The sequence below is a fragment of the Strix uralensis genome, chromosome 8 (genome assembly GCF_047716275.1).
Source record: "Strix uralensis isolate ZFMK-TIS-50842 chromosome 8, bStrUra1, whole genome shotgun sequence".
In the NCBI taxonomy this organism is placed as follows: domain Eukaryota; kingdom Metazoa; phylum Chordata; class Aves; order Strigiformes; family Strigidae; genus Strix; species Strix uralensis.
The window spans coordinates 13,963,120-13,975,274 of record NC_133979.1 but is presented as its reverse complement, the minus strand read 5'-3'; the positions used below and the strand labels follow the sequence as shown (position 1 = coordinate 13,975,274).

The 12,155-nt window shown below is 42.0% G+C and overlaps 2 protein-coding genes across 12 annotated transcripts in view; one reads left to right on the top strand and one right to left on the bottom strand.

The window, feature by feature from the left end:
* Positions 1-5,356, bottom strand: part of DNAJB4 (DnaJ heat shock protein family (Hsp40) member B4) — a 28,981-nt gene extending 23,625 nt beyond the window's left edge. The window contains exon 1 of one of the 3 annotated variants that reach the window (XM_074876358.1): positions 5,315-5,356. The gene's annotated coding sequence lies outside the window, so the exon portion shown is untranslated. The other 2 variants (XM_074876356.1, XM_074876357.1) reach the window with 2 other exon arrangements.
* Positions 5,357-5,377: 21 nt separating this feature from the next.
* Positions 5,378-12,155, top strand: part of FUBP1 (far upstream element binding protein 1) — a 37,282-nt gene continuing 30,504 nt past the window's right edge. For 7 of the 9 annotated variants that reach the window (XR_012629850.1, XR_012629849.1, XM_074876351.1 and 4 more), the window contains exons 1-9: positions 5,378-5,631; positions 6,798-6,888; positions 7,869-7,931; positions 8,777-8,815; positions 9,165-9,204; positions 10,030-10,079; positions 10,167-10,238; positions 10,517-10,574; positions 11,983-12,145. Coding sequence is in view for 7 of the 9 variants with exons in the window: in XM_074876351.1 (XP_074732452.1) it covers positions 5,518-5,631; positions 6,798-6,888; positions 7,869-7,931; positions 8,777-8,815; positions 9,165-9,204; positions 10,030-10,079; positions 10,167-10,238; positions 10,517-10,574; positions 11,983-12,145 (690 nt within the window). In the remaining 2 variants the exon portion in view is untranslated. The remainder of the gene's footprint in view (positions 5,632-6,797; positions 6,889-7,868; positions 7,932-8,776; positions 8,816-9,164; positions 9,205-10,029; positions 10,080-10,166; positions 10,239-10,516; positions 10,575-11,982; positions 12,146-12,155) is intronic. The other 2 variants (XM_074876354.1, XM_074876353.1) reach the window with 1 other exon arrangement.

Here is a 12,155-nt window from a genome sequence, read left to right as displayed (position 1 = left end):
TTGCAGATGTTAACAGCAAACAAATTCTCTGGGCTCTCAAAGCTTTCCTTCCCATGACATCCACACAAAAACATCTAATCCCCTTGAAAAGTCCGACACTGAAGACTGATGACCACATTATCACGCTGACTAATATTATCCAGCTGCCTTTTTGCACTACAGTCTTCCCATATGGTACTCCGCACTGTCTCACTGCATACTTGTATGTATACTTGATGTATTTAAGGAAGAAGTGCATGTTCTCTGATTTATCCTTCAGTATTTGTCACACCTAACACATCAGTGACCTAATGCAATTTCCTAGCCTTCTGTACGCTAGTCAAAATTTTAGAGGTTAGGTCACATTTTCCTAAACTGTTCTGAAGACCAGAATCAAATCTACTGGTAAACCTCAACAGAAAACTTGGGGCAAAGACCCTTTCTTCCTTTTTATGTTTTACTATTAAATTTCCTTTCAGCAGCTTCAACCCACTTCTAGCTTTGAATCAAATACATACAAAATAAGATTCACAAGAGTAAAACATGCAAGACAAGTGGTCTAAAGAACCTACAGTATCTACAGATCTTTTCTTCAAATAATATAGTAAAACTTTTTTTTTGCTAAGAAAAGCAGTGGCTAAATGCAAGCCAAAAACCCCAAAGGTTTGGGGTTTTGGGGGTATAAAAATTGATACACAGGGGACCAGACAGGGGCTTAGGGAGCAAATTCACTCTTGCCCTTCCCCAGAAGCCAAGAGGAAAGCTGTGTTATCATCACTGAGTGAAGGCAGATGTTACAGCAGCAGCAGAGCAGGCTGCCCTTCCTCTTCAACACTCCCATCCTCTCCCACAAACACTTTTTCCTACCCCCTCCAATTCCTCAGTACCAACCCATGAGTCTGCATTTGTCTGGAATGAAGCATAACAGGAATATTTGCTGACCAGGAAGACACAGCTGGCCATCCATCACTTGGATCATCCTGGGTAGATTAATTCTACACAGTAATCTTACTATTTCAGTCCTAAAAACCGTTCCTCTTGACCCTCATCTCTCTCAAACAAGAACTTATGTAGACAGTAATATTACATTTTTTCCACCAATGCATTTTCTTTCGGATCCAAATTGTGGATCTGAAGCTTGTAATTATACTTCAGTGCACAGGTAGTAAATATGAAAGCTCATGACAGACCAACAGTTGTTTGGATATAGAGCACATGCTGAATCTTCTCTCATTAGCTACTTAAGGGAGTTTTCTACTGATAACGTGGCAGATCCTGGACACCCTTTGCCAGTGCAGGAGCACCAGCTGACAGTTAGGATCTGAATCAGTTGATCTAAATCTCCCAAAGTGATGAAATCATCAGAAACCAATTGCAAATTTCCCCACACCAGCAATGACTTGCAGAAAGCACAGCAGGCAGATGTAAAGCCATCACAATGGTTATCCTCCTCTGATAGTTAGAAACCATAATCACTTTTCCTATATAGGTGTTTAATGTACTGAGGCAAAACTAAATAAAACGCACTATGCAGAGAGTTGCAGAGACAACTTCATAAGAAATGTAATCCTCTGATTTACGGCCCTGGGAGAGGTCTCCTTACCTGTATTAGAGAACCACTTCTTTCAGGACTGCCTTACCCTTTGGTCTGGTCACCACAGATCAAAGTTGAAGTCAATTGCTAAAGGGGAAAAAAACCTAACCACCCAACAACAGAACAGAACTCAATGCAAGCATGCACTGAAGTGTCTTAGCTTATGCAGAGGATCTGGGTCAGTTCCACCCTTCTACATCTATGCTTTTACAATACCTGAACTAGATAATTTAGAAATACCTTGAGTAGCTTTTGGTAAAAGTAGATTCCTTCATACACTTAATATTTGATTTAAAAAAAAAAAATGGTTTGTGTTTTTGTTTCCCAGAACTCTCCATTACTTAAATGTGTGACAATCCATACTACACAAAGTTTTCTGACTTGTCAGATTTTTCACTTAAACTAGCCATTTCTCAGTAATTACATCCACCAGAATGTTCTAGTCTGATGATTACTGAAAAAAAACAACTATGGCCTGAGAACCACGAGATATGTCATTATCTAACAAGCTTAGTTAAGGGATACACCTTCGTCCAGTCTCCAAAAGAAATACTGAAAGACATTATAAAACTTCATATTCTCCTTAACCCCTTATGCTGTCTACTATAGAATTATTAAAATTCTGAAAGATATGTGGTAGATTTCTCTACTATGCATCCTTCTTTAATAAGAGTTACTATAGAAGTAAGGTTTATTTTACACAGCAAAACCAAAGTTCTCATGCTCTAGCAGCACAGTACTAATATTTGCTTACTAATCTACTACATTTAATTTCTTAGAAGGCAGATTTGAGAAAATGGGCAATGAGTAAGTTTTGCAAGTGAGAAAGCAGAACAACCTGGTGTATGCTGTTGTAACAAGTCAGCAAAGCACTTTAAAGAATATTGCAGTTACCACTGTTAAGGTGTTATATCCTCACCCCACTCCATTACGAGATTAAAGAGAAGGAATTAATCCCATAGGATAATTTTCCCAACAGAAGTATCATTTAATAAAGGGAAATGGAGATACAGTGCTTGAGAGACATGGGTTTCTATGAGATAGGTTCTGAGTGCCATCATGGGAAATACAGATAGAAGCAACTCTAACTGTTGATAAAGGTCATTAGATCAATTTAAGAACAGTGAAAATAAGGCCAGAATATTTATAAAGTATACAATACTTAAGATCTTACTCCTCTATAAATTTGCTAAATTTCATGTTCTAGCTATCTGAAAGGCCTAAGAAATACAGTGACTTCGAGAATTTAGAAGACTGAGGAATCATACATATACTAAGTATCTCTCAGCTTTCAAATGAAGTGCCACATCAAACAGCAGTAAAAAGCTGATAAAAAATACCAGAATTAACATTCACTTATCATCAGTTGTTTATGAATGTAACTAGAACACTTACAATACCAGACAGGAGTGTTTTCGTTAGCCCAAGGCATTATAACTGCTTAAAATCACCAGCATTATACAGCTACTGGCTTGTCTCACAGAGCTTAGCAAAGAATCATTAGCCCATTTCGTTAACAATAAAAAGCAAAGTACATAGATGTTCCACATCTTCTATGAAGTGAAGAGTCATAAAAGACATAGCCAGTAGCCAGTATTAGCTTCAATGCATCATAGTCAACTACTATTGCTCAACTTACTTATTTGCATAGCCTGGCTAGTATACATAGCCAAATTCTCAGTAACAAAGGAAATGAAAAAATAGTTCAAGGTCAAATTATTGTTTAGAAATAGCAAGAAGTCAAGCATAAAAACGAAGTTCCCACTTTCCAAACCTATTTTTGGTTTCCCCCCACACCCCATTAACGTAGCTAACACAGCTACATTAATGAAAAGAATATGCTAATTCTTCTGAACAGCTTTTTCAGCAGAAGTACTTAAGCAGCAAGCTTCACCTAGCTCTAATTATACACTGCAATCTGCCTAGAAGCATGTAGGAATTGCAGTTTTGCGGAATATATTTACCTTAAAACCCTTTTGCATTATGCTACTTCAAAAGTTTTATAAAAGGAAAAAAAATCTAGCATGTATTTTCAGCTTCAGAATATGGAGTTATCTGGACTAGAGATCCAGGATAATCTGACTTCAGCAGCAGTACTGTCTCTTAAGGTCCACTAAAATGATTCCATTTATAAACAGCCAGAACTGAAGGGGCCAATGAGAAACCAGGAACTTCTTAAGGCAGCATGAAACTACAAAGCTAGCCAAAAAAGAAGACAGCAAGATGCATTTTGACTTCAACACAGTTGCTCCCTCTCTGCATTTAGCCCCAAATTAGGCAAAGTCCAAAACAACAGTTTATTAAAAGTACTGACAACAGAGCAACGCAGACTCATTTAGGTTGGAAGAGACCTCCCACGCTTCAGTTTAAAACCACGTATGTTTAAAAAAAACCCATGATATTTATGTAACCCAGAAGCCCGTGAAGAAGCTACAGTTTGATGCATATAATTTATTAAAAATTGCAAAGCATTCTCTCAGAACAGTACAGAAAGCAGTTACACAGCTTAGTTTCCCTTCAGTATTATCTAGTCTCTACTGCTATGACAGCTAAGTAGATATTCTATGACCTTATCTAAATGTGAAGCCTTTGCAGCACTGTCATCCATATTCAGCGTGACAGTTCATCCCTATCAGGTCACAGGACCTAAACAGGGCCCAGATTAAAGCATTACCAGCTCCAGTTTTTCATTAAAGCTTGTGCTTGCGCAACCAAGAAAAAAATCCCAACTGTAAAAACTGCACAGTAACAATGACCGTTTACAACTAACAAATAAACAACCGTGGAGGCTGCAGGAGGCGGCAAGTGAAGCTGCTGGCAGGTGCCAGCCTGCCCCGTTTCGCGGGGCGGTGGCAGAGCCTAAGAGCCGTTCAAAACCGGCCTCGGGACGCGCCTGAAGGGACCCGGCGCGCAGAGCGCTGCGAGGAGCGCGGCGGGGGGGTCAGGCCGGCGCCCCACCTCGCCGCAGCCCCTCGGCTCAACGGCTCTGCCTCTCCGCAGGGCTCGGGAGCCCGACGAGGCGCCCCAAGCCTCTCCCGCTACCGTCAAGCCTGCACCACCAAGCGCCAAGGTGCCTCCCCCCGAAACGGAGCTTGTACTAGTTTCCCCGGCCGCCCCGCGGCACAGAGCGGGCACACCGACGGCGGCCGCGGCACGGCACTACAAGTAGCCGCGCTAAGACGAGAAAAAGGCCCGGCTCCCCCCGCCGCTCAGCGCTACGGACAGCGCCGCTGTTACCCCCACTGCTCGCTCCTCCGCCAGCCCAGGAACCGGTCGGTTGGGAGCAGAGCCACCGGAGCGCCAAACGCCTCCCCAGGCGCAGTCTAACGCGGGCAGGCAGCCAAGCCGCAGCCGCAGCGCTGCCGGTTGCCCTCGGGCCCCCTTCCCTGACCGCACTCACCCGACTGACGCCGCCTCAGACACCCCCCGGGCCAACTTCGCTCCCGGCAGCCCCCGCGCCCCAGGAGCGGCTCCCACTCGCGCCCCCACAGCTCGACCTCAAATCACGCGAGATCCACCGGCAGGGCCTCGAGCGTGGCCCCCCCCGCTCCCGCCTCTCCCCGCCCCTGCCCCCCGCACCACGTGACGCGCCCAGCCCTATCAGCGGCTGTCTCCCAGCCCTCGTGCCGCGGTGGAAACATCGCGAGCCGCCTGTGCCGCTACCCGCCCCCCCCCCCTGCTGAGGGGCGCCCCCGGAGACCCCGTTGCTCAGGGAGAGGCGGCGGCGGGGGGGGAGCGGGCCTGGGCGAAACGCCGCGAGGTTTCTTCGTCGTTCTCCAGCACCCCCATGAAATCTCGCGCGAGGTCTCGCGAGGTTACGCTGCGTTCCCTCCCCCCTCCCCGAGCACGATGCCGCGCAGGAATGTGAAAGGCTCCCGCCCGCCGCCATTTTCTTTCTTTCTTGGCAGGCAGCGAGTGGGGCAGGAAGCGGTGGCTGAGCGAGTATGGCGGATTATTCCACGGTGCCCCCTCCTGCTTCGGGCGCGCCCGGGGGAGGCGGCGGCGGAGGTGGAGGAGTGAACGATGCCTTTAAAGACGCGCTGCAGAGGGCTAGGCAGGTGTGTGTGTAGCGTGGCTCTGCCAAATCAATGGGCCCTCGGGTCGCGGGGCCTGGAGGTAGCTGCTGACCAGGCCGCAGTGCCTGAGCCGCGGGAGGAGTTAGCGGGCTGCGCCCTGACGACGCTTGGCTCTAGGGAGACCTGAGGAGGGGAGTCCCTCCGCCGGTATGTGTCGGTGGAGCGGCGGGGGGGAGCTTTGTCCCATCCCCTCAACCCCTCCACGCACGCCGTGGCGAGCGCCCGCGCCGCCCGCCCGCCTTCCTCGGTCGGTGAAAGGTTCTCCCAGTCTGTCCCCGGCTCCCTCCGCTCCGCCATTGCAGGTTGGGCGCCCGCAGTGCCCCGGCTCGGGCCGAAGCGATCCGCGCCATGGCGGCGGGGGGCGAGGGAAGCGGCGCTGTGGGTCCTTGCTGCCGGGTCCTTGCTGCCGGCCTACGGGGAGGCAGAATCTCGGCCGGCGACTAGCGGCGCGCCGCCTTATCGGGAGCCCGGCGCCTCGGCGGGCCGCTCGGGCGGGAGGGAGGGAGGGAGAGAAGGAGGGCGGCTCCGCCGCGCCGCCCGTATTGTGTTCCCCGAGGCGCCTTCGGTGCCCGCTAACCTGTTCAGACCGGTTGGGTCTGAGCGCTGCGGCCTGCGGAGTGAGGGCTGTCTTCTCGGAAGTTCTTTATCCTGAAGTTTTAGTTGCAGCTTTTGTAACACGGGCGATGTTTTCGTTATTTCTCAGGCAAATGTTTCACCTCGTCTGGTAATAACCGGTCGCGGGTTTAGCAATATTTGGAGACCCGGTGGAGTCGGGACTACCAAGGTTTGAAATAGTTTTAGCGGTCAGGCCCTCTGTGAGATACCGCAGTGTTTCGTGAAGAATCGGTAGAAAAGGAAAAACCCCTTTTAGAAAAAAGTTGCTGGTGTTTGAAGGGCAGGGTGTTTTTTAAACGGATGAAGAAAATATAGGAAGTTTTGCTGTTGAAGGATGAGGACATGTCTACTTGAAGACATTAAAAAATAAAATTTCTGCGAGCAGAACTGTTTCTAGGAGCAGCCTTCTCCTTACTTATTTGAGGTCGCTTTAATATGCATTATCTAAATCGCTCAAAATCGTTTAGAAGACCTGGAATAAATGAGGGCTGACTGAATTTTTATGTATTTATTTCTACTTGCCTTTTGTTTAGATTGCAGCAAAAATTGGAGGAGATGCTGGCACATCAATGAATTCAAACGACTACGGTTACGGAGGACAAAAAAGACCTCTTGAGGATGGAGGTATGCACTCGTTACTGTTGCATTTATTTTTGTTGAGTATGGCCACGGTGCCGGAAAGATTGCAGGTGGTTTTTTTGTTTGTGGGTTGTTTTTGTTTTCCATAGCACAGCATAAAAACATTTTGTTCCCTTTATAGATCATGACATGTGTTTTCATTTTCAGTTTAATGGGGAAATTGTTTTAAACCATTGTGCTCTAACCTGAACTGAATGTAAGCCTGTTTTAAAATATTTTAAATGTGGTTTAAGTGCTGTGAAGAGGAAAAGGTATGCCGGGGAGGGGGGCAGATAAATTCGTGGTTGAGAAATGCTTACACAGGTATGTCATTTAAGCCTCTTGTTGAGTAGGACTGATACAGTTTGTAAATTACAATTAGGGTGGGAAGTGCTCACTCCTTAAATTCGATTGTTTCATATACTTTATTACTGCACATTTTCAAATAAAAGTATTAATGCATTTCATTGTAAAAGCATAGGACTTTAAAAAAAGGAAAATAAATTTTCTACCTTGTAGACACTTTTGCTTAGTCTGATATTTAAGTATGTAGCATGTGTGAACCCTGATAAGATCATACTTAAATCTTCTAACTTCTTGCAGCTTTTTGGATTTGCCTTATACTGCAGTAAAGTTTTCTCCTGAAATGTGTGTGTGTCGTCTTCTGTCTCTTACTAAGCAGCCAGTTTGAACTTAACAGGGTTTGATACGTATAATATACACACAAAATCCTGGCTAAATTGTGGAAAGAAATCTCTGAGCTTGTTGAAATGTTCTCATAGGTCTCACAAAAGAGCAATGCCTTTTTTTCTTTAAGAGGATTGAAACTCAGTCTACAGAATGTAACTAAGGCTTTATATCAGGAGTTCTTGTGTCCTGTAATAAAGTTTTTTTTTCCTATTAACGGTGAGGTTTTTAATATACAAAAATGAGCTAATGATGCTTCAGATGATATATGTAATGTATTCTTTTTATTTTATGTGTAGATGGCTCTTGGACAAGTCCGAGCAGTACAACACACTGGGAGGGAATGCCCTCTCCTTTTAAAGGCAGGAATTTTTATTTATTACCTGTGTTTAGTATGTAAACATGACATAAACTAGTGGATCTTTCTGGATTGACACAAATATTTCTTGGAATATGTGTCTTGAGTTTTTGCTGCACATAAATTATGGTTGTTCATATAACCTTTATTTTGGGGTGGGAAGGAAGCATCTGAAGTCTATCTTTTCAGATAGAGGTTAATTATGCCTTTTATTCCTTTACTGTACAGAGAGGATTTGGATGGTAGTGATGTAGTTGCTTTGACTCTGCTTTTTTTTGAAGTTTTATGCTATGAAATGCTTGATATTTGGATAGGAATTTCATACCGACATTCAGATTGAGATTGCATTGCCATGTGATACTGTTGTATTTTCAGATGTTTGATCTAGATTTGTGGTCATTGTCAGAAATTTTTTTCTTTAAATCATTGTTGATTTTTGTATGGATTTGATTTTTTTTTTTTCTTTTTTACTATAGAAGCATCATTAGCTTGAGCAACCAACAGAGCTAAACTTTGTTCCTTGTCTTAGTTAAGTTTCAGTGACTGGGTATCTATGAGCAATCTACAGTGTGTTCTGAAAACTGCCTTTTGTTAAACTACTGAATAGATACATGGAAAAACCTAACATCTTTTCAGCTATACTAACCAAGTGCTGAGTGTTCGTGAGATTCTTTCTTTTATTCAGATGATCAACTCCCTGAAAATGGAGGAAAAAAAAAAGAAAGAAAAGGAAAAAAAAAAAAGGAAAAGGGGGACTAAAATACACTGGAAAGTTACAATTCACACTAAAAGGTGTAAACACTTCTTGAATTTCTTGGCAAAAAAATTAAAAAAATCTTAATTTTGCAGATCAACCAGATGCTAAGAAAGTTGCTCCTCAGAATGACTGTAAGTAATTTTTATTTTGTTGCCAAAAAAACCCTAAACAAGTGTAACATTATCAGAACAAGAATTTGAAACAGTGTTCTGGTAGGTGATACTTGAATCAGTAAGATCAAAAGAATGACTGGGGGGTTACGTTTTACTTCCTTGAAGCACTGTGAGTCTGCTTTTTAAAACTCGCCATGTTGTTAGCAACAGTTGAGAATCTTTTTAGCTGGTTTTAAACCTCTTGATAACACTTTAAACTTCAACTTGGAAAAAATTAAGGATATAATTAAGTTTTATTATCAAAGGAGAAGCTTAGTTGTAAATTATACTACTTGTTTTAAATTTAATTTTAACTATTTGTTTATAGCTTTTGGAAACCAGCTACCACCGATGCATCAACAACAAAGGTAGGAGTTACATTACATCTTCAGTAGAGTTTTCCTTTTTACTGAAAGAAAGCAGTTTCAAGAAATTTTTCTGAAAAAGTGGTATCCATGCATAAAGCAATTGTTCTGTATTTGTGTGATCTGTTGAAATTTAGCTTCAGCAAGTCCCAAGCCAAACACTTAAAATGCATCTACATTGCTGTCTCCCTCTTCGTTTTTGCAGCCTAAACTGTGCATCAAGCTTAGTAAAAGGAAAATGCATTGCTCTTTTTTACTACTTGAGTGTAGGTAGCATAACCAGAAGTTAGAAGCAGATCTGAAGGGGAAGGGGTTGACACTATCCTGTAAACAAAAAGGAAAACAGATTTTTTAAAAAGAAACAGATTTAACACAGCATATTGCTCGGTCAGCTGTATTTGATACAATAGTAGTTTTCTCTGCTCATTTCCTCTGTAAACAACCCCATCCAGCTATTACGCTTTGGCTGGTTTTGGTAGATGAGATGCTGAAATTTGTGTATTTTCAGCATACTTTGATCAATATACAGATGAAACTTAAAATGCTACACTGGCTTTTTCTGTACCCCGCATCTCTTCATAGTAAAGAGGATGAAGGAAAACATAGATTAAATCATATGATACTTGAACTTGTTGTGGTCGCTTTTGTATATTGTCAGTTTACTTAGTACTGAGCTTGCCTAATGACTTCTAAAGTTAATGGGAGGCAAGTAAGCCAGTGTGGTAGTGGGGGCACTAGCTTTCTTTAATGGAAGGATATATATAATCTTAATGCCAATTTGGTCTCTGGATGGTCATTGTCTTTTGTTTGATTTAACATTCTCTGTAGGTCTGTGATGACAGAGGAGTACAAAGTTCCAGATGGGATGGTTGGATTCAGTAAGTAGTATGGATGTGGTGTTGGAGTGAGGGATGTTAGCAGATGCTGTTCATGCAAATAATCTTTCTATATTTTCTTTCTTGAAGTAATTGGCAGAGGTGGAGAGCAGATCTCACGCATACAGCAAGAGTCTGGCTGTAAAATACAGATTGCACCAGGTAACTTCTTGTGGGTTTTTTTAGTTTGTTTATTTTGGTGACGGTTTTTGGTAGACAGTTCAGAAGGCTAATCATTGCTTCTAATTGCCTGAACCTTCATTTAAGGTACATTTTAATGTTTTGTGTAATTGCGATTATCGCAGTCTGAAGAAATGCAAAATGTTGTGATACACTGATTATTCTACTTCAGTGAAGTTCCAGTAATTTGCATATTATGTTTAATTTCATAATCTCTCTCTTAACATTACTGCTAAATTGGTTTTGGTTTTTGACCGTAGATAGTGGAGGCCTGCCTGAAAGATCATGTATGCTAACTGGAACACCAGAGTCTGTTCAGTAAGTAAAACAAATTCCATGTGTTCATATATAACTGTGCAATACACTTCATTTTTTTTAGATCTAAATATAATATCTAGACAGTACGTTTATAATATTACGGTTTTCCTCTATTGAAGAGGCAGTCTGGTGACAAGTAAATGTATGTAGATCCCTCAGCATACTTGGAATTTTCCAAGACAAAAATATGGAACTTGAACTTTTTCAAGTGCAAATCTTGTTGTAAATAATACTTCTCTAACTATGCACTGATTTCAGCTTGAGAATGAGGTGTGGGAATGTATACTAAAAAGAAGTGTATGCTGAAAGCAAACTGGTAACCATAACTAGGAAGATCACAGGGAAAATGTGGAAAATCGGTTATGTGTAAGAGTAGGAGTTACTCAAAGTCCATCTTCAGAGCAGATCTTAAGTGTAGTAGTATATTTGGTATTCTCTCATTTATGTTAGCTGCTCCCGCTTCATGTTTGCAGGTAAGGCCTGCAGCTACATGTTTTCCTTCGGGAAGGTAGCATGGCATTCTCCTCTTATGTTGCAGCCAAGCAAGCTGCTGTTCATGAAGTCATTCCTTTATGGGAATTTTCTTTCTAATTATAGTTTACTCTGCTCACATATTAGAGGGAAGAGTTTTTAACTGATGTTAGTACTGTAATCATGATTCTACTCTGATTGCAGCTGACTTACATGTGTGGTGAATACATACTTGCTTTTGTCCACTATCCTGGTAATGGTTAGAAGTACAGGTGTCCTTACTTTGCATGCTGAATCATGCAACAGATACCATGGTGTTAAAGCTAGGTTTATCTTACAGTCTGGGATTTTTTTGCCTTTTCATAAAACTTAACATAAAATAGATCTACCTTAAGATTGGCTGTTAGTAGATTGAAGAAAAATTACTGTCAAATGAGAGGTTACCTGAATTACTACTGGAATTAAGCAAAGTTAGAAAAGCTTTCTCTGAAATTTTTTTCATAAATGCACTAGAAGAGGTAAATTGTAACAATTTCAAAACTTCTAATGAACACAGTTTGGGTTGTTTTTTTTTTTTTTACATTTTAAAGGACAAGGTTTTTTGTTCTGAATTAAGGTCTGATCAGTGTAACTGTATTCAGGGGTGATGGTCATGTTTGAGGAGGTAACTTTTACTTATGTGTGTTTGGTAAAGAGCCACTTTTTGTATTCTGACATTGAGGTGGTTTTAGGTCTACCACATTATCTTGCGATTAGTTTCTTAAGTTACTGTTACAGTTTTACTGAGTTTGCCTCATATTTCTTAGTGATAGTAATTATATTTCCTCTGCAGAAACTTTTCAAATTAAAAAAAATAAAAATTTCCAAGCAGAATAGGTGTGGGCAAGTGATGCTTGTAGGAATAAGTGTACTTAGGAATGTGTATGTTCCTTCACAGATCAGCAAAAAGACTACTTGATCAGATAGTTGAAAAGGGAAGACCTGCACCTGGCTTTCATCATGGTGATGGACCTGGAAATGCAGTCCAAGAAATTATGATTCCAGCAAGTAAAGCGGGATTAGTTATTGGAAAAGGTGGAGAGACAATTAAACAATTACAGGTATACGTGT